The 27383-nt window shown below is 36.9% G+C and overlaps 3 protein-coding genes across 5 annotated transcripts in view; all 3 read right to left on the bottom strand.

Moving 5' to 3' along the window:
* Appl (amyloid-beta-like protein) overlaps nt 1-8125 on the bottom strand; it is a 118202-nt gene extending 110077 nt beyond the window's left edge. Inside the window, exon 1 of the mRNA XM_022083019.2 lies at nt 7941-8125. Within this exon, the coding sequence (XP_021938711.2) occupies nt 7941-8015 (75 nt within the window). The 5' untranslated portion in view covers nt 8016-8125. The remainder of the gene's footprint in view (nt 1-7940) is intronic.
* A 6370-nt stretch (nt 8126-14495) lies between these two features.
* Nucleotides 14496-22903, bottom strand: LOC110839150 (uncharacterized). Of its 3 annotated transcripts, none has more exons than XM_022083052.2 (6): nt 22722-22903; nt 21487-21781; nt 21033-21158; nt 20319-20566; nt 19655-19877; nt 14496-19431 (listed from the first exon to the last, which is right to left on the bottom strand). In XM_022083052.2, the coding sequence occupies exons 2-6, from the start codon at nt 21765-21767 to the stop codon at nt 17325-17327; spliced, it is 2985 nt and encodes a 994-aa protein (XP_021938744.2). In that variant the 5' UTR covers nt 21768-21781; nt 22722-22903; the 3' UTR covers nt 14496-17324. The 3 variants fall into 3 exon arrangements, with proteins under 3 accessions (XP_021938744.2, XP_021938745.2, XP_021938746.2); XM_022083053.2 differs by lacking the exon at nt 22722-22903 and adding an exon at nt 22274-22643; XM_022083054.2 differs by lacking the exons at nt 21487-21781; nt 22722-22903 and having other exon boundaries at nt 20319-20577; nt 21033-21154.
* A 507-nt stretch (nt 22904-23410) lies between these two features.
* Nucleotides 23411-27133, bottom strand: LOC110839152 (uncharacterized). Its single transcript, XM_087354060.1, has 7 exons — nt 27033-27133; nt 25998-26078; nt 25521-25620; nt 25206-25300; nt 24619-24742; nt 23743-23849; nt 23411-23579 (listed from the first exon to the last, which is right to left on the bottom strand). Exons 2-7 carry the CDS (start codon nt 26074-26076, stop codon nt 23515-23517), a joined length of 570 nt encoding a protein of 189 aa, XP_087210186.1. The 5' UTR covers nt 26077-26078; nt 27033-27133; the 3' UTR covers nt 23411-23514.
* Nucleotides 27134-27383: the final 250 nt, after the last annotated feature.

The raw sequence follows: 27383 nt of genomic DNA, 5'->3' as shown, positions 1-27383 counted from the left end.
CAGTTTTTTTTATTCAACCGGTCCAGCGAGATAGTGTCGCAACGCCCACAAGAGTGGAGAATTATGGGTCTGACGTCAGGAACACTCAAGAGAATTAAATAAGCACGGAAGCCGTGTCGAACACACTTCTGTTGCAATACGTCAATAATATCTCGAGGACAAGAGCGCCATAGTGGCAATTTTTTGTTGCAGCCAAGAGCTCTAAAATATTCATGACGACGAAGTGTGAGGGAAAAAAAATCAGTTTTCCTCGGTGAGACTTCGGGTTTCTCTGGCGAGACGTGTGTGAAAATCACTGTTTGCTGTTATTTTGCGCTGAAGAGTCTGTAGAAGGTTTACCGATGTTACAGGTCCCTGGGTGCAGGGCAGTAAACACTTCTGAAACGTCAGTCAATTTCTACCAGACTACACGGCACAGTGCGATCGCCCTGATGATGGAGGCAGGAAGGACCTCTGAAACGTCGGTAAACTTCAACCAGAATCCGAAACTTCACATTACTCTCGGGCATTCTGTATTTGGGCATAAAGATGGACTGCTTTGTTAGGTAAAGAACAAACAGCGATGTACCATGCGTAATGCAGGCTCTACCAAGTCTGTCGAACTCGTCTGGTCTCTGCGACTACAGTTCACGTGTGTCATTCTGAAAACAACCCTCGTCCCAACTCAGCAAAATAAACTCCACTTCGAAAAAGTTTTAACGAAGCACTGACGAAAGAAAAACTCGCAGAATTTTATTTTCCGATGAGTCGGGAGGATGTGAAGTGTATAATGAAAATAATCCTAATCAGCACTTCTGAACGTCCGTCCACAATTGACCGCCTTGATATTCTGCCCGTTTAACACAAATACTGTCAATAATCAGAGAACAGCCAGGCAATTACATTTAACGACAGAAGGAAGGCTCACTTACTCCTACGAGGTTGAAGACGTCAACAGCCAGGACTGAAGTTTAAACCCTGAAGACTGTGATAGAGATTAAGGCTTTGACCGGGATGTTCTTTTGTTAAATCTTATGTGGTACCGCCTGATTCGACTTCTAATGGTTAAGTGAAGTGTTTTCTTCGCGGTACGGTCTGGATTCGTAAATATTATGAAGACGAGCTTCGGCTTCAAAGGGTTAACCAGCTGATTTTCGTAATGGTGAGGTGTAGTGTTTTCTTCGCGGTACGGACTGAATTCATAAATAATATTCAGACGATCTTCGGCTTCAAAGGGTTAATCTGGAAGACTAAACACTAGTTTCTCTGTCGTATTTGTTATTAAAGTAACATTCAAACGTAAGAATACAGTACGGAAATCAAACTGTTAAATAGCAGACAGCAAGACCATCGATTTATCAGGAGTAAAGGAAACCGTGGAAACAAATGACAAGTCGGAGGAAAAACGAAATACGTGCGGCTCGGTGCTTCGTTGTTTCGTGCAGAATATGCAAATGCCATTCACGATGCATTTCCTTCCACACGAAATTTCACATTCCAGAAACCACTGTTTCATGAGTTGGTAGCACTGCCATATATCTGATCTCCCTTGAAAGCAGCTGTGGTCATTACAGCGCCATACTGTTTATAGCCAATATGACAGCCTACTGACAGAGACCGATGGCGGTCTCTTGTGAACACGATAATGAAAGGCCTGGGTTCATAAAAGGTGGGTAATTTTACTTCCTGAGCGACTACAAGCTTTTCAAGAAGGGCTCCACTCCATGGAGATGGGTGGGGCATTAACTTCGTCTGCCGACTTGAAAAATTGCCTTAATAAAACCATCTGACGCTTTACTGTTATCGTTTTTAAAAGTGCGAGTCAGTTAACGTGAGTTATCATCATCAAATAGAAGCGACTGTTCATTAAAATTTCTGCAAACATACCAAATCGTGTCCTGGATTGTTCATCGTTTTATTAAGTACGCATCACGCCATACTTTGATAAGGATCATGTTTATTATAGCCACTGTTCTTAAAATAGTCATGAAAGAACTGTAATTACACCACAGTCATTACGAGTCTTGTGTAGATGTTGAATGACGTAAATGTTTATTATACGTAGCGAATTGGTGCAAATAAATTGGGGGAAAGCAAAACACTCAAATGAAACAGAATTTCAAATATACTCCTGCGCTATTTGTACAGACTTATCAAAGAGAGTTATGAAACGGTGATACGCAGAGTGTACTACTAATGTACATACCAATTCAATGTAGCCTTTTATTGAATACACGCATTTCTGTCCGTGAGAATTCTAGTGTAACGGGACTAGCAATCTGGTCTGAATTCTGATATTTCTACAAAGAGGAATCCAACTCGATACTACCCTTGGTAAATTTTACCCTTTACTACGGGGCATCAAGGCTTTCAAAGCCTTTCAGAATTCACAGCTGGAATATTTGGAACTTCAGGTCCCGTATAGGTGTGCCTTCTATGAGATAAATTAGTGTAAAAACATACGTTGAAATTCAACGGGGGATGACTTCTTTCGTATCTTAATCTCTCGCCCTGTTTCTTCCACTCATTTGTCCCCGTCGTAAGTCACATTTATCTCCTTCTCTCCAAAACACGCCATCACAAGACGAATAATGACGAGTATACGCCAAGTCACGTGGCTTCAACTTTGACGTCGAGGTCAGCTCCCATTTAAAATAGTTCACAATCGAACATCAAACGTAATTCGGATTGTGTACTGTGTATTCACGAGATATCTGACGTAATTATTAATGTGATCACGTCAAAGTAGGGTTACTCTGAAAAATAATGCATAGCACGAATGGGCGGATAAGAATTACATACAAAACTTTAGCCGGAAAATCTAAAAGTAAGATTTCACTTCAGATACCCAGTACAAATGAGAGCACAATATCAAAATGGATCTTGGAACATCGCTCGTTCAAACGAGCACACAATTCAGTCCTCAAAAAACAAAATTGGGGTACCAAAGGGACATGAAGAAGGTGGAACTGCGGTAAATATATTTACCAATGACACGGAATACGTGGGCGCAGATTACACATTCATGTACAGTCCTATAAGCACCCACACGCCGAACTATTACTATTCCGCACACAAAGCAAGGGAAAACGCGGATGTTTCCAGAAAGGATGTGACCAGGTTGTCGGGCCACTACAAACATATATATACACGTAGACCTACAAAGATGCAGAACCGAGGTAAATACAGCATGTCCCAAAAACACGCTTACTCATTATAATATGGAACTATTACTACTACTTTTATAGTTTAAATGCGTCATGTTTGTGTTTTAAAATTCAAATATATCATATAATTCAAGTCTATACACAAACTTTAAATTGTTGATGTTAAAATTTAAAATTAATATTGATATTTTGCGCTATTCATCGTTATTACGATGTTACAGTATTGCGCTTTATACTACTACATGTTTCAATGCATAGCATCATAATTATTACTACTACTACTACATTCTGCTGTGATTTTAAATCGTTTAAAAACAAAAATATTAAACTGAACCGCTCATAATAAAATTTACGCCTGAGGTGAAAAACGTTAACATATGACCGGCGAATTAAAAAAAAATGTGGCACTGATTTGATGTGACGGTTGCTATGGTGTTTTATTTTAATTTATCTGCGGTCTTCGCGTTTTATTTCACAGAGTGGATTTTTTAACTGTCACGCCAATATGTGGCAGGAAGGCCAACTAGACGCAATCTGATTTATCTCCAGCTCCACACACTTGACATATTTTTCAAAAGACGACCTTGTCCGTTATTAGCAATGCAGTCCGATTTAAATTTTAACGCATATTAAAATATCCCATACCGAACACTTCAGCATACATTCCTTGTAAAGATCTGTTTATTAAAGTTTATTTCCGAAAAATATACCGATACAAAAAAAAGTAGACCACCTCGTATTTTCATTTTGAGTCTAGTAATTTCCGTCTTGATAAGTTAACTTAATAAAAACACAATCTTGAAACGGTCACGGCGACACACTGGTTTGAAAATACAATCTCTAGTATGAATTGCCACGGTCATCTGTCATAAATCAGACCATCAGACCTCTTCCGGTCCAGAATTGATTCTAAACCTATTAATCATTTAGACTTATGGTAAAACTCCTTGGGCTGAGGATCAGACAAATGCAATGGAACTGCTACCTCCATTATTAAGAATTAGGCCGTCTGGCGTCGGCCTGAGGATGGAGGCAACAGCACCTCTGATAAGTCAGCCAATTTCGTCCAGACCACACGCAACAAACCCAGAACACAGTCTACTTCACAAATCCCGCAGTGAGAACCTGAAATCTCATCAACTTTCCTTACTTGCAACCTATTAGACTTACTTATCGGCTATCTGTAAGAATATAACAGTTCTTTCTCTATCAAATCTAAAACTTCTTGACGATGGTGAAGAGTCAATTGAATAAAAATTTCCTTGGATATTATCCATCGTCTAGTAAATATAAAACGTAAAAACGACGTTTCGGAGATGGGACTCTATCTCCTTCTTCAGGTTCCTACACAGTTGGGCCCACTAGATAGAGCTAATCCCTATCTCCGGAGAACCTGAAGACGGAGATAGAGTCCCATCTCCGAAACGTCGTTTTTACGTTTTATATTTACTAGACGATGGATAATATCCAAGGAAATTTTTATTCAATTCTTTCTCTCTTAAAGATGTTAGCAAAGGAGAACCAAATGTTCTTAGTAATAAATACATTAATATCGAAAGCGTCCGAGAGCCAGACACACGATATGTATTCCGGGACTGCAATCAGACTAAAACAGATAAATCTGTCGGTATTTCTAACGATCATAGCGAAAACAAAATAAACTACCGTTAAATGCTTACCCTTGTTGCATCTGTTCCCACCTGCGACGTCAACATTCCCTCATATCACACCCTTTTGTAACCTAGCCACCAAGAGCCTTGCGGAAAAAGGTACAAATACCTGACGATGTACAGTTAAGCGACGCTGAATGTTGTAATGACCACGAAATGTTTAACTTAACAAAACTAAATAAACGGGATTTGAGGCTCGCCTCATTGCGGCGAGTATGAAGACGGCTGTCTTCTGGGTTGTATCGCCGCGCGGTCTGGTAGAGGTTTGTCGGAGGTACTTGTTGCCTCCGTCATCAGGACGATCATAGCTACAACTAAGATGAAGACGTGGAGGTGGCTTTCGCCCGAATAAATCGAGAAAATACCTAATTCAGAATCTGACCAAGTCTGAGCACCTAAGTTGTACAACTTGCTAGCTTTTTAAGGTGACGTGCTGTTAGCCCCTTCAGAACCCCAAAGCTAGAAAATCATTCAATGTCTGCTGTCAGCAACCACTTATTCGGCATTCTCATAGCTGTCATCCATGTCTGGAGGTCGTCTCGCCTATTTGTAAGATTAGATTTGCAAGTGCAAATCTAATGTCGTGAACTTCGTCGCTAAGTCGAAAAATATTTTCTTATACTTCGTTAAATATTTACCATATCGAAAAATGCTTCAGATAAAAGCTTTAAACGTTCATGAAACCTACACATTAGACTTTCGGTCTATGGTTCTTCGGGTTACAAAGAGTGGCACAACGCTTTTGAAATTCATCTAAGCTCAGTGCGATGTGCCATGGGATTCCCCATGTCACAAGAGCCAATCACACATCAGCAAGTCGAAACCTGTGTTATAGTGAAGTCAAACATGTGAAACCATTTGTAGCCCGAAGGGATCTTGTAATTCTACAATCAACTGGTTATGCTGTTAAGGAAATAACTATTGTCTGCTCCGAGATCTTTCTGTGAGGAACATGAAGTTACTGATCACTAAAGCAGGTGGTACATATAATTACCACTTGGGTTCAAGGGGACAACAATTCTGAACAGAAACAGGGGAGAGGGTCTTAACCATGAAATATTAAGATGAATAAAAATACAGAATCATAATTAACTGATATGTGGACCTACAGAGTAAAGACAACGTTTAGGAGAAACACACTGTTTCCATCATCAGGGTTGCTACGCCGCTCCCATACTTTCAATTCGGGAGAAGCAAATCCCTGAACTACGTAAAAATGAGATCTGTGAAACATTTTCACATCATATATGCAATTAAGATTAATTACAACACAATAGCGTTTAGGGTAATACGTAGGTTTTGATTTCCTGAACATGTTAAACACACAAATCTGCCCTAACGGCGAATTATAGTCGACTGCCCCTGGAAACTGGAGGAAATTACACAGAGACACCATAATCTTCATTCTCTGCCAGATATTATTAAAGCCGTCAAATCAAGAAGGGTACGGGTGAGGCACGTAGTTTCTCAAAAATAACTGCTCCATGTACGTTACTTAAGAGCGTATTATTGGACAAACGTAAATTCACTTTAGACAACAATAGACCAACGACAAACGCAAAATAAAAATTCTGAAGAAAATTTTTCCCTTCAGACATTTATTACAAGATAAGCCTGCAAGATAAAATTTATTAAACTGCCCCACCCGATTCAGTCTTGAAAGAAAATAACTGCCAACACACACACAGAAGAAACAAAATATCCCTCGTAGGATTTGAGGTTTTCACAGCGGTCAGTCTGAAGATTGCTGTCTTCTGGGTTATTGCGCCGTGTAGTCTGGTAGATTTCCACCAACGTTTCAGAGGTCATACTGCCTCCGTCATCAGGGCGATTAAACGTTGGTGGAAATCTACCAGACTACACGGCACAAAAATATCCCTCATCGCCCAAGATCTGAAAAGTCGACAATGCTGACAATGACCTGAGACTTGCAGAAAACCTTGCGTATGTTTTTGTTTCTTTGTTTGTAACTGTGCATTTGAAAGAAGTCTGATTCAATGAGGAACCATTATTATCCGGAATAATTAATTTATATAAAATTAAAACAGTGTGGGAGACTGCACGGTCAAATTCCACGTGATCTTTAGGAAGTGTATTATTTGGTCAAATTAATTTAATTAAAACCGACTTCACAGTTCTCAGCATAATGCCCATATCATTAAGAATCGGAGCAATGCAAGCAATCCATCCCTTGGCCTGAAGCTAACAAACAATGTAACACAGTCTCAATTATTTGTGTCACACTATAAGCAACACATCTTACAGACCAACAGATAAAACTGCACGCCTAATAAATAACCTGATGTTTCACTATTTTGCTACTGCGGTTAGGATATACCAGTTTTACAAGAACAAGTTAACAGTTGCCACCGGCGACACCTTCGGACTAAAGTTGTGAGCCAATTATAAAAACCTCTGCTAATTCTTGACAAGATTTCGGGGTATCGCCCTGATGATGTGGGCAACAAGCACACCTGAAACGTCGGTAACTTCCGCCAGAATATAAGAGGCAACATCGCACAAGGCAGTTATCTTCATTATTATACCTTCTCCTCTCAGGCTTTCGCGGAAAAATTGAAATAGACAGGTTTATTTTGCGTTAAAAACTAAATATCGCAAAAGCTACCTAACAGGAAAAAATTCTCGATCTATATAATCAATAGCAATGTGTCGCTGTTGTCCCAACAGTACTACAATTATTGTATATATTTTCTTTTAAAAATCTACACCGCTAATATAAAAAACTGTCATATCTGTACAATCAACCGCAGTTTGTCACTAATTATACCATACTTACGATATTGGCCTATGTCTAAAAAAAACTCGGAATGATTTCTACCCGCGAGAATTCGATGTTTTCTAAATTGCTAGTATAAAAACCTGTCAAGTTCATAAACTTTTATTCCGAACTGTTTCTTTATTTAGGACAACTACAGACTTTGCACATAACACAGAAACTATATCCAGTAACCTGACACAAACAGCTTTAGTTCAAAGCATTACAAATTTTATTACAGCAAATGAAAAGCTTGTACGACAAAAATCGATGACTGGCCTTGACAAGGGAGAAGCATGGCTACCAATATTAATCGAATTTAAACATGTAAAACAAATGCTGACATACCTCAACATAACTGTAAACTCCTCTTGAAACAAGAAGAACACAAATGAAAGCCCAAAATCTGGTTAGTTCAATCATTTCGGTTAAGTTTTTACCCGTGAAAGCACGCCACACCCGCCACTACACTTTATCACCAACTTCTCCTCATCAGAACTGCGGCTAGCTGTGATGGCGGACAGACAACAAATGCAATGGCACTGCCTGTCTACCATTGCGCAACGCTCCTGCGCATATGCTCGCAGCCATTTTGGCGCTATAAATCAAATAGCTTAGTGCAATAACCTGATTATAGAGGCAGTAAGCACCGTTGAAACGTTAATTTATATCAGATTGCAAACCACAATGTCCCAAAATACCGTCATTTCCAAGAAAACCCCAAATCTCAAGTAAGAATGATTTTTTATCTTCACTTGAAGTGCAAAATTATTATTTGTTACTTACTCCATAGCACTACAGTCCTGGAACGACGAGTGATAAGCCTGTACCGACAGAGGGTAGCATAATACACGAAGACGAGGACAAACAACCACGCAGTGAGCGGGATCCGAACCATGATCCCATTGTCCGAACCACCAAAGCCCATGCACTAATATTATTATGCACATGTTTAAAACACAATACTAACTACAGCAACAAAAATACGGGGAGAATAGGAGATGAAGTCACATTCTCATTAAAAATTAAGTCCAACGAAGCGATATTTTCCCACATAGACGGTCTTCAAGATGCAGGATCCAACATGAACATTAATTTTCATCCTAATTATGTACAGTCGCACTAGTGAATATTAAAAGCCTTTATTTCATGCTTTTATTAGATCTATTTTCCAATATATACCTAAACGTAAATTCTTAAAAAATATATCGCTTTCAGTTTTAGAGGCATTTCATCTACAAGGGAGAAAAACAGGTAACTAATCCTTACGACCATTAATATAACTGTCATAATTCGTACAAGAAACTAAAAGAAGCAGCTTTAAAATCACCTGAATCATCGATCACTGTGTCTCACAATGTCGTGATCTTCGTATTAAATCATTTTTTTCAAAATTCGATGGTCATAAACGCTTAATATGGTACAGATCTTCTGTCTCTGTAAGGGAATTGAAATGGAAATCCAGTAGATGTGTCCTTCTACGACGCACCTTTAAATAAGTTTCAGTTGTTTGAAATGTCTTCACAGCGTGGTAAATTATAATTAACATTTTTGCTGCGATGCACCAAGTATTTTTTACACCCCTGTGCCTGCTTTTTGAAACAAACAAACCAGTAATTTCCCCCGGTTTATCTCTCCAAGAGGAATATTTTTTGTTTACCATTATTACGAACCGCTGTTGTATAAGTTTTCAGACACCCACGTGACTAATTTTTGATATATACAAAAGTCGATCATTTTTCTGGGGTTTCCCTTTGAGAGGATCGTTTCTTGCTTTTGTAATTTTTGTATGACTCGTTGTTAGGAAGAAACAGGTTACGACGGACGATTTGTTGACTACGGCTGTGTATGTGTTTTACAAAACAGTTGAAGCCGAACAAATTTAATTTCATGCTAATATTATAAATGTTTTCTGACATTGGTTCTACGAAAATCTAACTCACAGCGACAGAATGAAACAACTCAGTTCGGCGAGAGGTGTTGTTAACAACGTTAACCATTTCTGACGTACATTTCGTTTTTAGTATTTCAATTAATATTAACACAGTTTACTTTGAGGGTTTGCGTGTTGACAATACTACGAAGGGAATCACGATGCGCTTTATATACCCGCAAAAGTTCATTTGTGGTAGGCGTTTATATTAGATGTAAGGGGAATTTCCCAAGAGGGAAAGAAATATTACTATTGACCTTTTAGGAAAACTCTATGCAGTCGCTGGGAGATAGATTCTTCCACGAAAAGGAGTTTAAAGGAACATCCGCAATTCTTTACAGGATTAATCGAGTGGGATTACAGCTTCCAATACAAATCCGTTGTTTAAAAGAAAACAAATTACAAATAAATGACTGTGCTTTGACGTTACCAGTCTCTGATTTATTTTGCATTACGGCTTTCGATGTAAATGACATTCAGGACAGCTTCATGACATTACACAGTTAATATGGAGGAACGAAGTTATGAACTTAGGATATAAGTTTAACAGAAAAAGAAACACCGTGATTCATTCAGAGAACCTGGTATTGTTAGAACAGTGACATCTAGGAGGCTACGATGGACTGAGCATGTAGCTAGGATAGCTGGTCAAGGAATGTCTACAGAATTTTGATGGGAAATCTTATTAGAAAGAAGTTGTTTGGAAAACCAGCAAGAAAAGTGGATTATATAATATGAAGTCTTATCTAACGGGGGGGGGGGGATGATGTAAATGAATCAAAAGGGTCGTTTCCAAAGGCAGTGGGTGGAAAAATAAATAGCCCCCTTCAATGCAGCTGCAGGGTGGGTACGAGATTTTAAGAATGAACAAAAAAAATCAGACAGAAACACCTGAAAAATTTGTTGGAATTAACGACACTTCGACGTTTGGAGTAAGAGTAGCAGCTGCTAGATTTTCTTTTAAACAGCTAAAATAATCCGAAATCACTCCTCTCTATCTCGAATGGTGAATAAAGAATGAAAATAAATGCAAATATTTACAAATAAATAAAAATTTACGGCTTCCAAAGCCATTGGAGTCATAGTTGTTGATTCACCATTGGAAAACACGCTAAAAACTGAACTGAAAGTGGAAAACAAAATTCTATTTTAAAAAGAAACAGTGGAGTATCGACATCTAATACTTTGGTCAGAAGCTGTAGGAAGGTCCACTGCCATACTGCTAAACCAGTGAATAGGAGGGGGATTGAATCGAGGACTCCCCCTCTGCACTTTCAAAAGTAAACATAAAAGAGTAGGCTACCTTGTATAACCATCAAAGTATCTCCGAGTCTCCTTACATAAATCAACCACACTGACTTACAAGACCGAAGGCTCTGTGCATAAATGTGTTTTACTCACAGAGCATTTACCCTGTGCATGTGTTCATCTTCATGTGTACTATGCGATCAATACCAAAGTCGCTGATTTATCGTTTATGTTCATGGAAGACAAAATTACCGCTGAACTTATATAAAAGCTGTGTAGTACGTTATCCCTGCTACACGATACACATTTCAGATCATCCACAGACACCACAAGCTTCGCAGTAATACGCAGAATATAACTTAGCAGAACATTTCGTTTGTACATGTCTCTGCACGTCCATAAAATCCCAGATGACATGTCACAAGAACGCTCGTGCTGAGTAGTGAGTTACTGTAAGGACGGACATGGAAAGCACTTATTGCAGTATCGCCGTGTTGATGCAGCAACTTCTCCGACAGCCGTGCGCAGAGTGAAGGCTAAACAAGACGCTGCAGGCGTTTAAACAAAAATTTCCTTACGGACTATAGCTGAAAACAGTCTACCAAGAGAATTTAACAACCACTCAGCTAGCCAACAAGGTTATCACCTTTGGTTGATACAGAAGATTCATGCCCATGCCAACAACAAGACACTACTTCTCCTTCCCTTATTCAAATTAATAAAGCCCACACTCATTTTAATATTATCCTCCCTACACAATGGCATCATCCTTCAGTTTTTCTGAAGGAAACTTCTTATAAAATTCCCGTCCATCTCACCCTCTCAAATTTGATCGCCCTAATAATATCTGGTATCGGTAGACCTTATGTAACTCTTCATTATACATTTTTCTGTGTCCTCCTGTCACTGAATTCCTGTAAGGTCCAAATATTAACCTTATCAGCCCGTTCTGACATGCTCAAGCTATGTTTCTCTGAAAGTCCTGTGGCGATGGTTGGTCCATTACACAAATATTATATAATATTACCCGCTCAATAAAATTCAGGAAATTGGTAATATCCAGCATAATACTCTTATAACCCTAATTGCATAATCTTCCTCTAGGGTTAAAGACGAAGTTAAATATTTTGTCATTAGCTTTCTATGCAGGATTAAAGAAAATGAAGGTGTGGAGAGGCTAGACATGTAGTACAAAATGCGTACAAAATAATTTAGCAGAAGTTTTGTCTACCGGAAAAATTAAACTTTTATTCCATTCGAAACATGTTTGGATTATTAGCTATCCTGGCGGGTTTCTTCAGCCTGTACATGAGAGATTATGACCGCTACCTTCCAGATCCATATCTATTCATCAATATTTCTCATGTTTTCATCTTATTCAACGCTAAATACCCTTCAGTTGGAACTACGTCGTTAAAGAACTTGAGACACAGTCAATAAATCACACAGAATAAGTTTCCTTCGGACATGAAAGATTTGGCAGTCACTAAGATATGTAATCAATCACTGAATCAACAAAGAATGAGAAGTTCCAAGACAAACATCGTCTCACAAGCGTAACTGTCGTTCTTGTATCATCTCGCATGAAATTTAACAAAGACCGGTGTCTGTATTGGCGTCTTTGTTTTGTTAAGTGTAAACATGATGGTCTCACGGAACACGACGAAACAAAGACGTCTGGCGTCCTTCCATTTTATTCTGCAGTACTTCTTTTTCTAAAGACAAATTGATCGAAATCAAATGCACATCAGTTTATGAAGAAAATTATATATTTTAATCATTCAGCTAACCACTAAATTGAAAATATGAACGTAATACTCTTTTTAGACCTAACTTCACACGCCGTTCACAATGCAACTACATAATGGCGAACAGATTCAATTCATTTTATAAATGCACCTATTTTTGTATCCAACTAGAATGAAATATATGTAACAGACAACAATAGCGCTTTATTTTCCAGGTTTATACATTTTTTTTTCTCGAAACAAATGAAGCTCAGGTGCCGCTTAGCAACGCTGAGTCACCACAATGCGGACCGATCAATGCAGTTACTATAGAAACGCTTCAAATGTCGAGTGAGTGTGAGAATGACGAAGTTTTACGTTTCCTGCGGAAACCACGCAGAAAGCGCTTTAGTTCTCATGATCTTTAGACCAATTTCCAGTACCTTACAATGTGTTGTTTATGAACTGCAGCTTTCAGTATACGAGTCCTGCTTTTAGCCATTAAACCGTACAATCAGTTTTTTAAAAAAAGTGTACCATAGGCTGGAACTCTATTTACAAGTGCAATTTAAACATGTAATCCGGATTACTTTGAGTTATGTCAGTTTTGAATGGAAGAAGATTAATGTATTTGATGCTTTTTCTCTCTCTCTAAACAGTCATTAGTACAGCAATGTAAAACGTGGCATGAGCTCAGACAGACCTAACTTCTATTTTAATGAACATCATTGTTCAAAAGATTAAGAAGTCATTGCATGCGATTACATTACCGAACAAAACATAAATGGCAACATTTTACAACATATGTAGTCGCTGTCTCCATCATCAGGAAATCAATTCCTTGGCATTCTGTTCATATTTGTCACAAATATTATCAACGGCTTTATACGTTTAGTCTTGAAAACGTAACATAAGCTGAGAAAAGGAGTAGCAAAATGTCCGGTCGAATTCCGATTCAATCTTAAACACCTTTTTACAGCACTTCTCTCTGAGGTAATGTCATCAATAAAAAACAGATCAATTTTAACTCAACCCGTCTGGATTCATTTGTTCCCCTTTTAAGAAATAGCCGAGGAAACCTGAAACGGTAGCCCGTAAAACCTGTTCTGATCAGTAAATCGCGCACGTACAGTTACCGAAACGGTACAGGACTCACCCAAATACCAAGACAGAATAATAATAAGATGGATGAAAAATGTCCTAAGATGCAAAGTAGTGGAGGAAAAGTAAGTTAAAATAAAACAGAAAGACACCACGAAGAAGCAAAAGATAAACTTCTCTCTCTCTGTGTGTGTGTGTGTGTATATATATATATATATATATATATATATATAAACACACACACACAAACGTAATAGGCCTACACATACACATTATTGCATTCATAAAATATAAATCATCGTTCAAGAAAGGATTTGTCACAACATTCTGAGATTCGCAAACTTACCATTCAGAAAGACCTAGGTATAGATAGGAGGATAATTTTAAAATGTATCTCAATGAAAGAGTGTGAACTTGTAGATGGACTTAAGTGTTTTGGGCTATGGTCTAATGACAGCAACAAAGCTTCAAGTTTCATAAAAGGCTCGCAAATTAACCTCTCAAGGCCTCTGCTTCACGTAATTAGTTTAGAATGAGTCCGGAATATCTTTCTGTAATAATTACATTTAGTTTCAGTGTAAGCATGGCGATCCCTTTAGCATAAGATCAACTCTGTATACGCAATGTACTCTACGATACACAATGTACTTCAATGAAAATATATTTGCAAATGTGTCATTAGAATTTTGCATCTCTGACTGGTCTTACCTGTATTTCTCGCAGAGACAACACGTCTATCAAGGAATTTCTTCTCTTTATATTTTATTTACTAGACGATGGATAATATCCAAGAAAATTTTTATTCAAATTTCTTCTTTTCTTGTGGAACACGACAGCCACCAATTTCCTAGGATTAAATCTCTCTCTGTGATGGATAATGGGAAAATAAACACATACAATCTGTAGAATTTAATACATGCAATGATACAAAAATAAAACAGTACATTACTTTGTACCATCCGTATGTCATTTGAACAACACTACTGATTATCAATAACAAATTACTGTAATACAGAAACATAAAGCACCAATCAATAAAGTTCTGTTCTTGAGACAATGTTATACAGCTATATGGAACAATATAATATATAGTTATGAGAAACTGCGTTAACATTTAGGCACAGGGATCACTCTTAATACCTAACATATCACATTCTGACAATCTTAACAGAATAACCAAATTAAACAACATGCAATGCTGTTCTCTATGAAATTTCACTGCCATGACATCAACACCCAAATCTTAGCATCGATGCCAACGAAATCGAAGTGCCAACCAGACATGAGCTGGAAGACAATGTTTTAGCAGGTTGCAGGTTTATAAGATTACAATTTTAATTGCTTAATAAAGAAAACAGAGGTGTGGAAGACAGAGGGAGTGGCAGTGTAAGTTAAACTTCCTGCTAGAACAGAAACTGAAAAAGAAATTACACACACATAATACAATCCTTAAAATCCCCATCTCCCATAAATGTGGCAAGCCCACACTGAACCTTCATTCAGAAGTTTTAACTACCAGTTTTAAAACCAATAATCCAGTTATTTAAATTTTGTCTTTACTTGTTTTATACTTCAAATGTTTTTTTCCACAGGAAAAACCTAAAATAAAGATTTTGATAAATGCGGATTATACCTCAGGAAGTTAGCAATAACCATTACGTTCAATAGCAATTATAAAAAACAGTCTAACTTCGGTGAATGAAAATTGTGCTAAGATGTTAAGGGAATTAATGAAGAGATTAATAATCATCTGTTTGCTGTATTCCTATACAGAGTTAAAATATTTATGGATAGAAATAACTACCATACATATATTGGGCAGTACATAATGCATGGAGTGACAGATGAAGGCTGAGCAAATATCAAAACATCTTTTCCACACAAAGAAAAATAAAACTGTTCACATTGGGAATGTAACGTGCAGCAGCTACAAGAAATAAGCAAAGTTGCGGTAAATTTTTGTACTGCAAGATCGTGCCATGCCTCAAAATTCTGCAGAAGTTAAAAGAAATTAAATTATAAGCAGGATGAACATTTTATAACTTTGATTTATGGGTGGCTTTTACCAGACTGTGCTAAGAATAACAGATTCTTAGCAGTTTCTGAAAGTACATAAGAACACTCTTACACTTTTAAAATAAGGACACGCTGTGACATTATCGAAATGCTGATTTGATTTCAATGCCACATTAATGACTGTTATGGTTGTATGCGTGAACTCCAAGTAAAGAAGGGGAGTGTCACAGCTGATGACCACGTGTTTATACCAAAGACATCCAAGGGTTACACATTCAAGGCATACTAAAATGCTACGATAATTTTTACAGTACTAAAAATAATCTTTTGTTGTTAATGTCTCCAAGATGACTAATACATTTAATGGAGATAAAAGCAACAAACAGAAGAACTAATGACAACGTGAAAAAATAAATGAACTTGAATGTGGTAAGCGAAGGTAAATTAATGCATTTTCTAAAACTCAGCAAATCTAAATCACGACTTAGCAAAGGAATAATATTTCAGTATATGTTTGGTCTGTCTACACTAGTGTAAACTCTACGAACAACTAAATTAAAACATATGCAGAAATCTTATTATTTGTATTTAAAACATCAAAATATAAGAAATATCAACAGTTTGACATAAATGTTGGAAGGGAAGAATTAAAAGTTTTTCTTTTTTATTAATCTAGAAAGAAAGCTGACTAAATTCAGTTAAGAAACATGTGGAACTGAGACAATCAAACTAAACAAAACTTAGTCATGCCCATACAAGACATAAAACTCAATCAGTAACAACATTTGTAGATACTCAGTCCAACAACTAATTTATCTACTCATGAATTTTACAAATTAGCAATCTTGGTATGAAATGCAAGACATCTGAACAGAAGACTAAATTGATACAATGCAGGAGTGACGATGAATACAAATATACTCAATCCAAGCCCGAGAGAATACAGCAGAAACTTTCACTCCGCAATTTGAAATCCTTGCAAAGTCTGGCGCAAAAGGAAAATTTGACAAAGTATGGTATGTATTTGACCTTGATTCCAATCACAGTTCGAACAATGCTGCGTCTAGGGCTTAAATTTGACAATTAAGAATTTAATACACAATAAGTATGTGGGTACAATATTAGAAATATGCCACGTATGATTTAATTACATGGCGGCCACTCAAGAAATTTCCATGGATAAATCTCCTTGGCAACTCACCTGAGTTGTTACAGCAGTCTAGTCAACCTGTTCACAGGAATGTTGACTGATTATTTTCACTAGTGGCAAGACACTAGTGCTTAAACATTCTTAATAATCTCCTGACATCAGTATGAAGTCTTTTTATAAGGTATCAATAAATCAGCTCATGCTGCAAACTTTTGCAACTTTAAGTTCACATGTTACAAAGTTACAAGAAAGTGCTAATCAAATATTTTTAACAGCAGTGCTTAAAAATCGAAAATACCATATGTCTGATATTGCCAAGCAACAAATCTTATTTTCAAATATTAATTGACGTCTTCATATCAACTGGATTTCTGTAAATCAGCATATCAGGCAAGGCTATTCTGTCAGCATTTCATAAATTATAGATATTATTTTTTAACGTGGAAAACAAAACAATTTGCAGCAAATGACCAGATTATGAAATGTTTTGTTCCACAGACCCAATTCTTTACCAACTCTCAAACAGCCAACAATTTAACCTTCACTGTTTTCTCTTCCTAAATATTCAGTCGTCCTCTTCCTCTATTGAATACCATTTTGCTAGATGTAGCCACACCCATCGGTCTTGCTCCAAAAGGCTGATTGTTTGGACCAGGTGTTAGAAGCTGCATCATATTATTCATATTGCCAACAGCTGGCATCTGGGTTTGAGCGGACTGGTAGTTCTGATGTGTCACACTCTTAGGATCAACTGTAGATGGAGAAGGCATCAGCACTGAATTGCTGGTCTGATCCCCATGATGTAATATCAAGGTTGAAACATCTGGCAAGGAACTAACTGTAGTGTCCAGGTTGATACTTGCATTTGGTATTGGTGTATTACGCACAGAAAATGTCTGGTCCATTCCTAACATTGATGGACCCACCATTTGAGGAACAGATGGGTTTAATAAAGCATTATTCTGCAGAAGCAAATCATTGTAACTTGTACAAAATCCTCCAAGTGTTGCCAGCATTGACGCTGAATGTGTTTGTTGAGCTTGCAACTTGGGATCTGGTTGTGTATTTGGTAATCCTGTAGAATTCATGACTGCCATTTGAAGCAGGTAGTTCATGCTCATAATATGCTGCTGTTGTTCTTGCATAAACAATTCAAAGAGTTTTTGGATGATAGCAGCTGGTACAGGCTGACATGCCTGATTTGGAACCTGGCACGCAGTGTTACATAAATGAGGCGGCATGCTCATACCCATCAATGCAGGTAATCTGCTGGTACTGTGACTAACTTCAGCTGTGGAAGTCACAGGTGGCAAGAAGGAACTGGCTGCATGATGGAACTGTGAAGCAAAGGTAGGAGAATCCACAAGTGGGCTATGAGTTTGTTGCAGATGAGCATCATGAATTTGAGTAGCAAAGGCCTGCGCAACATCTTGAGGGCTCTTTTGTACAGACAATGGTTCGTAGTTGAAGAACTGCTCAACAAGCATCTCAGAATAACAATGATTGTCATTTTTATCATGAGGTAATATTGTGCTATCAATGCATTTACCCAAATCACTCTGCACCTTATTTTTGGCATCAGTAAACATACCTGTGCCAGAATCTTCAGACTCCTTGCTAGAAAAGTGCCTCATAATTCTCTTTTCTGGTATTTTCAGTCTCTCATCTCTCCCAAAGCTACTTGCCTTTTCTGCCTTACAAATCCTAGCACCCTGAGACATATGATCACGTTTTTGCACGCTACTATCTCGTTTTGTTTCTCCATCCCATTCATTATTCTTCTCAGTCTTCCATACTGTATCATAGCAATAAACAGATTTGTCATCTTCTACATAGTTTTGATTTCCACTCTCAGCATTTTCTTGATAATACTTATCACCCTGTGATCTCCCTATCCTCACATTTTTAGGTACAGGATTATGGTCACTATGAAACTTCTGATTCTCAAACAGAGCCTTCTCTTGAATCCAGTCAGTCGGTTTATGAGTGCTGATATCACTGGCCTGAGGCTTGTACATCTGTGTCATGCTCTCTCCCTGGTTTCTATAAGACCCTGACAAACGTTCCCCGACGTTCTCATAATGGTCATCACTCTCACTCCAGTCAACCTGTTCCTGAGTCCTGCTGCTACTATCCTGAGGCACATATGTATGAGTCTTGCTCTCTCCCCAATTTGTAAAAGGATCAGATACAGAATTACTCTGGTTTTGATCATGTTTCTTAATTCCACACTCATCATCATTCTTGAGTGGCCCCCATATTCTTTCATCACATTCTCTTTTGACATGATTCAAATCACTGATTATGTCTTTGTAACATGAGTCAGATTCCAATCTGCTACTTTTACTCTGACCATCCTCTCTGGTTCCACAGTGGCCTGTGGATCCATCCTTTTTGTCAGTTGCTAGATTAGTTTCATCATTATTTCTTGGTATATATTTCTTTTGCCCACCCATTTTCACACTTTCTGACTCTTTGTTCAATTGTGGTTTCTGTCTGCCATGATGTTTTTTACTGTTTTCTGGGTTATCTTTCATCTGATCAGCTACTGTCAGTCTCTTCTCCAAAATGCTGAGACTTCCAATCTGCCCCATTTCCTCAGGACAATCCCATGACTCGTTCTCAACTGGCTCCGGCAATGGCAACTGGATTCCAGCATTGTTACTGAAATTATTTTCATTCATAAATTTTATCAAGAAAAGACAAATTGAGATGATGTCAACATATCTTATCTACCTGAATACAAAACACAATCACCTGCAGAAGCAGAAGAGGACTCACAAAAAATTCAGACAGAGTATGCAAAGAATTAATTCTTGAGAAATCGTCTGTGATACTGAGAAATACAAGACCTTTAATTTATGCCTTGTACAGAAGTTATCCTTACCTTTTTTTAAGGTGTTGGTGATCTATGCGGTTAGCCTCATTGAGATCAATGAATTTGACTTTTTCATCTTTGTATGTCTTCAAGCTCTCTTCTAGGGCCAGTTTCAGCAATTCCTCTTCAGTTCTTCCAACACCACAAATAGTCAATGGCCGTGTTTGAACATTAGGAAACAGTTCTGAACCAGATTTCTGTTGCCAGCAGGTTATCCCAGGAGGTTGGTCAACTGTAAGTAAAATGCATTACCTACCAGAACACCAAAACAACTGTTTTTGAACCAAACACCTATTTCAAACTAACAAACCTGAACTGTCCCTACTTTTATAACAGTTTGCATTTATCAGTGTTACAAGGCAAGTAACTTCTACCAAATCTTCTCATCTTTCAGACACAAAAATAGTCAAATTTCTTAATTCCCATCAAAAAAGAAGGTATGAATTATGAAATAAAATTGGTTAACAGACTACATTTGTGTTCCTGTATGCTGATTTAGATCTTCCTAATTAAATAGCAAGTCAACAGACAGGAAATGAACCAGAGATGTAAGAATATGAGGTGGACACATTGCCTCCAAGATGACCTGCTTTGTGTTAATGTGACAAAATCTAATTCATGTGAGAACAAGAAACAGCTTTGATCTTGGGACAGTGTTTGTAGCAATGCTCACCAGGTGTCTGCTGTCTGCATGCACTTCCAGATCTTTGATCGGACAGCACAGGTTTCTGCTGAGCGGCTGCTTCGAGAAGCGGTCTCTCCAGCTCCTTCAAGTTCATTACAATCTCAGTCTTCTTCTTGCGCTTCCCTTTGTTCTTACTCTGTTTTGTACCACTAAAATAATCATCAGTGTTTTGTTTCTTCAGTGGTAATGACTGTACCATGCTCATGTGTGCCATGTTGTTTCGTGCTGTGTATGAACTGAAACCAAACTTAACTCACATTTTCTACTCAGAATCATTCACAAACCTCACCCACTACCTCTAAATGCATGCTTCCACTTTTAAGTCAATTATATAAATGAAGACAAAAGAGGTCATTAATGATAAATTTTCTGAATGTATTTATTTTTAAGCCATTAACCTAAATACAATCTGAATAATCAAAAACATTACAACTGGAACCAAATTGAAAGGATCAAGGCCACATGAGATATAAGAACCATATAATAAATTCCAAGACTTTTTATTTTGTATAAATTAACCCTTCAATTTAAAATTTCTAGCACAAAAATCTATTAAAAAATTACCATTGTTATGAAGAAACCTTTAGAATAAATTCTGGAATATCATATATAAATAAGCAATGTTGTTACATATCTGTGAAATGAAAATGTTGTCTTCAAACCAAAATGCATACAAATCATGATGCTCTCTTAATAAAGTACCTGCACAACTCATTGTGATCGTCCTGGTTTCGCAACCACTCCGTCTTACGCAGCATCTCTAGTGCATCTGCTTTATGATACAATTTATCAAGCACTTTCACTTCCTCCTCACTGCATTTTTCCTTCCTGAAATACATCACATTTATGTAAAGTAAAAGTAAAGTAAAGCTGTCCCGCTATACGCCATGTAGGCGCTTCAGAGGCGAGGAGGTATAGCTCCTACTCATTCTTGACATTGGTAACTAAATGGGGGTGAGTGGTCAGAATCACGCCCTGGCCACGCTAAAAAAATACAGAGGTTTTCTGCTCATTACAAAAATGTTTAGTTTGGAGAATTATAAATTTCTACTGGATATAAGTTAGATTAAAAATGTAAAAAAAGGAGTTTCCTGTAGTTTCACAGATAATATTTATGGATGGATTGACACACAAGACTAAATTTCTGCATTTTCACCTTTTGTGCAAGTCTTCCTTTGCTTTCTGCAGCATCTCTTCAACTCGCTTTTGATTCTCAGCTCTCAAAACTTGAGTTTCACTTTCCAGCTCCTTAGAATCTTCTTCTTCAAACTTCTGCTTCTGTGCTTGCAAGAAGGCTGTGAGACGACTGTCTTCTGGTTTCTCCTTGTGAGTGCGGACACATCCAATAACATGTAGTGAAGCATTATTGTCCTTTATGCTGACATCGTTGGATTCCCCACCATTGTTCTGCCTTGACACTCCAATTTTCTTACTCATCACTGCTGTCTAATCTATAAACAGGAAAAATTAATCAATATTTTAATTACAAATCTAGTCATAACTGTTTGCACCATTCCTTCAATTTTTCAAAAATCATCCTGAATTCAAAAGAATTTTTTTTAATCTTGAGGTTTTTATGGAGATGTTTAAGACCTATTTTTTATTACAATTTCAAAGACACTATACTGCAGTTCCCATTTCTAGAATGAAGTAACTATGATTACAATACTATGACAGTCTTCAATTTTGAAAGGTTAAACTGAAAGAAATGTGTTTGCATTATTATTGTATGGTTAGTATGGTATTTATATAAGACATATTCATAATGTACCAAAGGGATGTAGCAAAGAAGCTTGCCACAAGGCATTTTCATGCAGAAATTCAAAATATAATAACTGTGAAAGACGCGGGATTTTCATTACAACCTCCAAGGGAAGAACACAAATAAAGTTCAGTACACTGGAGACACAACAACAAAAGCTGAACCTAATCAGTAAGCTTGCCTTTCTGCAGATTAAATAAAACCACTGTTTTCATCAAACACACACTTCCATCCACGACAAATAGACGCTGTTAAAATAACCTCCTGGGTTCTTGTGCATTATCTCCCTGCCACTTAAAATAAATGTATTTTTTTCTATGATAATTGTGACATTGAGGTTTTTGTTATTTCATCACAAAAGTGGTGGTGTTGTGCGCCAATAAAAACATTATACTCTAAGATAGGTTAGTTTTAGTCACACTAGTTGAAGATAATATTTAACTAGCATAAAGATAATAGGATGTATTTAACTATAATCACCAAAGCTAGAGTAACTTAAAGTAGAATGTTCTTACTAATACACAACACCACTTAGCGCCAAACACGATCGCTTTCCAGCCCTACTTAGAAAACGTGTTTATTAAAAGCGCAGATACTTAAAGTCACAAATGTTTTTAACAATTACTTACTACATATACGAATACTTTTCGTCATTTAGAAACACATATACACATACGAAAAACCACAATTTGAAGAAATTTACTGTAATCCTTCAAATCAGAAATCAACCAATGTAACGTCGTAACAATTCCGGTTCCCCTCTTCAGAGATTATACCAACTACGGATTAATTAAAAGTAGACAGTTGGACTGTACAGCCATCTCTTAGTTAAGGACGCATAATATTGTGAACAACATCGGTAGATCAGCCAAAAATGCAGTAAGTTCTAATTCAAGCTTCACATCCACACACCACCCCAAAATAAATTTACCTCCTGCATTTAATCAGAGTAAAAGCAATATTAAGTAAAAAGGTTTAGTAATTGTCAACTTGCATTCAGGCTGGAGAAATTTAAATTAGAACCAAGTTTTATTCATTAATATATTATTACTCATAATTTATACTTACCACCAGAGTAGTACTTGATTCATATCTGTTTTTCTGTAAGTCAAATACATGTTCAGGGAAAATCATATCAAGGAAAAATAAGACAGGAATTTTGGATGTCCTGGCTTGTGGTATATTGGATATCAAACATCCATATAATTTCATTCATCATAATTTTACTACTGTCAAGCCTAAGGCATGTATAGTAAGATTTTCTCCTGCCATTATTGTCTTCATCTTCATTTCACAGATATAAGTGAAGACAATGACATGCACAATATTAATTTATTGGAGAGCATGTATACAAATACAGTACTGTAATATGAAACTCATCCTGAGTGAACATCAGATTCAAAATATCACACAAGTGTGCTGCTAGCAGATGTCAATATCGTCCAATACAGTTATGGGGCAATGCATATCTTGCCACTGCGCCTTTCCTGCCAAAAAATAAAATGTTATACATTATAGGCCTCTTCATGATTTTCTTTATTTTATATATTTATGGCATACTTTATGATGATATCATTAGCTCTGACTGTACAGTGATAACAAGTGAAAGTGTAATATCACAGCTCTCTCATACCATTATACAGAACTCACCTGTATCAGCAACTGGCTTATCTTGTTGCTGTACCAGGGGCATGTTGTGTAGTGGACAGGTTGCTGGACATGATGCAGCAGACTCATTTGTTTTCTGGTTACTGATCCTCCATTATAAGCAAACACATATGCTTTAATAATACATAAAGATTAGTTTATCGATGATTAATTCAAACATGTATCCTAAACTCTGGCTGGTAACCTCAAAGTGTTGAGACAGGAAACAGATGGTGACAGAGTGAGCTCCATGACTTTTTCATACCCAGTTATAGGAATGATAAAGATAAATAGTAAATATATGTTCTAAGGACATGCAAATTTGATGTCCATTTGCAGTCTTGATATTTGTTTATTTATTTATTCATTCATGCTACAATTATTTCTCTATGATTCATATAAAAGTGTAATATGTATAAAGTACAGTATTATTAATAATATATAAACATTACTGCATGCTGGACCAAATGTTTTTGCAGGTCTTTTTCTGCCCACACCTGATCTAACTTGACTTCAAGCAGGTGACAACAGTTGGAGAAAAAATATAATATATTAACAATAGCTAAAATTTATCAAGAGTTCTCTGCTGCTGAAAAAGAGCACTCACTTGAACAGCATCTGCAATTATGGCCAATGCTTGGGTTTATCAAGCGTCATGAAAACCTTTGCTATAAGTGGCTTCTGAATGAAATCCATTAACCTTCCAAATATAAGTCAGTCATAACATGATGTTTGAAATAATAAGTGCTTTATTGAAACCTCCACCAATCTATCAACTTAAGTTATCACAGTTTATTAATCAGATCTAACAAACACGGCATCAATGTAATTATAATTCCATTAGCAACTGCAGTATTTTTTAAAGCATGTGTTACTCACCGAGTACAAGAGCAGCAGCCATATGCAATGCAGGAAAGGAGAAATATGCATATTGAGAGAACAGCGATCAGACCAACAACACTGATTTTGATGAACATCTTGTGTTCAGAATGAGAATTCAGTTCTGTAGAGGCAAAAAGAACAGCTTTCTGCAGAATGAAACACTTATAGAACAACACAGAGAAGTACACTTCTGAAATGTATCACAAATCTGGTGTGTTACATATTATTACCAGGAAAAATGTAAGTACCAAAAATCATTCATCAAAATTAAGTTATTCTTAGATCAAACACTTTTACATTTTTTTCTACTTTGTTCTTAAACTTATTGAGATAATCTTTAGTTTATCGTGTTGCCTAACACAACAACTATAAACAGTGTTACCAACCACTTACTTCTGGTAATAAATAAATTAATTACAAGGTTTCACATCCTTCAGGCATAAAAACACTTTCCTTTCCTTCTGCTATAGGTACAGAAGCAGGAAAGTGCTTTTCCACTGTAATTATGTTAAGGACTGGACCTTAAACACAGGCTACTGCTTGCCCACCCTTGTTTGATATTTAACACAGCCTTATACTCTTACTGATGATGTCTTGGTGATCATGAAAGGTCGCCAGCACTACAGAGGCATTTTCCGTTCGCACACATTGTTTCAGCTCTTCATACCAACTGTAGGACCTAAAAAAAGTTTAGTCTCACATCAGCACTGCCTAATATTTGTCAGACATGGTTTCATGGCATTCTGTTTGTCAAAATGTGCCTGAATGTTGAACATTCCACATTTGTTCCATTTTAAATACTTGCTTTATAGCAATCAGTTCTGTTATTATTTATGTGGATCCAACTATCTTAGCAACATGTGTTACTAAACCAAACTATACCAGTTTCAATAATGTACCTGTTACAATAGCAATGACTCTCTGTCTCATTGGCTATGCACAACATGTGATGACCCACACATTCATCATCAGAGATACAAGACTCACCATAACTTCTCACTGAAACAGATAATACTCTGTTACAGCTTAGGATAATCAGACACTCTGTCATTAAAATTGCAGTCTAGACATCCCTGTAATTTTTCTTGGGACAACCAGTTAAACTTTGAAAAAATGTTAAACATTAGAACCATTACTTTAGCATGTTTCAAATACAACTGAAAACTCCTACATCTATTTCAGTAACATTAAATGTATCCAAGTTATAAGGACTAAGAAATGACAAATCATAGTTTATCATTTCACATCAAACATTGTGGTTTCATATTTGGGAGGTCCCAAGTTCTAATCTCAGTCTGGGATTACAGAAAACACAATCAGGAATAAAACTACAAATTAGTGCTAACCAAGGAAAACTCATTAACTTAAAAACTCACCTTGCTCTGCTCCAGATGGCAGCAGAATCAATAGAGCCGCTGCACCAATGTACCAGACTCCAGTTATACACTGTGTCATTGCTAGTGAAAATCAAATTTACAGTGAATGCACTAATCTTGTCTGGAATAACACTGGTGGCTCTTTACAGTTAAACTGTCTGTACTTAGAAGTATACATTAATTTACTGTCATAAAACATCTGTTTGCACCATTGTGGGTTTCCAAACTCCAGTATGTGTCATGCGGTTTCTTGTGTCTTGATCTTGCACCAGTCCCAGAACCAAAGAGCTTTCTAACTAACCCACAGGAATGAGGAATAAAAATTAATGTGGCAGATTAAAAACATTTCCACTTGAGTGTGTTCTATAAGATAAAAGAATATAAAGAAGTTGATTCAATACATTCAGCATCATTCAGACTGACAAAACATAAGATTTTAAAACTATAAGCTATATAAAATATTTCAGAAATTTTTTTCAGAATTGAATATGTCAATACTACTGCTGTGTTAGATAAACACTCTGATGTTTTTACTATGGTCTTCTGAGTTACACTGAACCAAACTGTTTATACTGATACATCACACTTCAACTTTTTTGCTTATTTGCTTCCATAAAACAGTTCACAGTCTAACACAAAAAGAATTCTCAGCCATTGTACATACCCACACTATGGGGGAGACCTTCCTTCACTGGAAAGTGGACATGAGGCAAATTAAATACAGACTTGACTCCTTTTCTACTACCAGTGCCAAAAGATTCAAAATAATCAGTTTATTCTGAACAAAGCTAATGGTTAGTGCTGTAAACAAAAGACTATAAAAATAGCATATTTTCTTTGCTTCCACAGTGCCATTAGTAGGGAAATTGGATACCAGAAAGAAAATAAGTTATACCAGTGTTGATGTGTAATAAAATATGCTAGTTTTATGGCAGAAATAATTTATCATATATAAACTGATGTTTACATCACATGTTAGAGCATGTGTGGGCCCTCCCACCCTCCCCCCATGAATGGCTGATCCCACTTACTCACAGCTCAGCAATCTGCCAGCAACATCTGGCTTTGGTCCAAGAGACAAAACCAGATATGTCAAAGTCTCCAGGTCTGAATGGTGGAATTCACATCCATCTAATTTTCAGTAAATTGTCACTTCGTTTTTCATATTAATATGCTGCAAAGTGCTAAAATATACACATCCCTTATCCACTTAACTAACGACATGTAGCAGCGTCCTTTATAAGCTAACAGTCTCTCAGCTAGTCAAGAAATCCACCACCTTTTATCGAACCTGAAGATCACAATATTAGTCCTCCAAAATCAATTTCAGATACACATACAGATACAAAGCATTAAGAGCTTTTTAAAATAAATATATCAAGCTCT

This window comes from Zootermopsis nevadensis, unplaced genomic scaffold, assembly GCF_977971745.1.
Source record: "Zootermopsis nevadensis isolate Lab colony 2312 unplaced genomic scaffold, Znev_1.0 Znev_ptg000022l, whole genome shotgun sequence".
In the NCBI taxonomy this organism is placed as follows: Eukaryota; Metazoa; Arthropoda; class Insecta; order Blattodea; family Termopsidae; genus Zootermopsis; species Zootermopsis nevadensis.
This window is presented reverse-complemented; position numbering and strand designations above follow the sequence as displayed.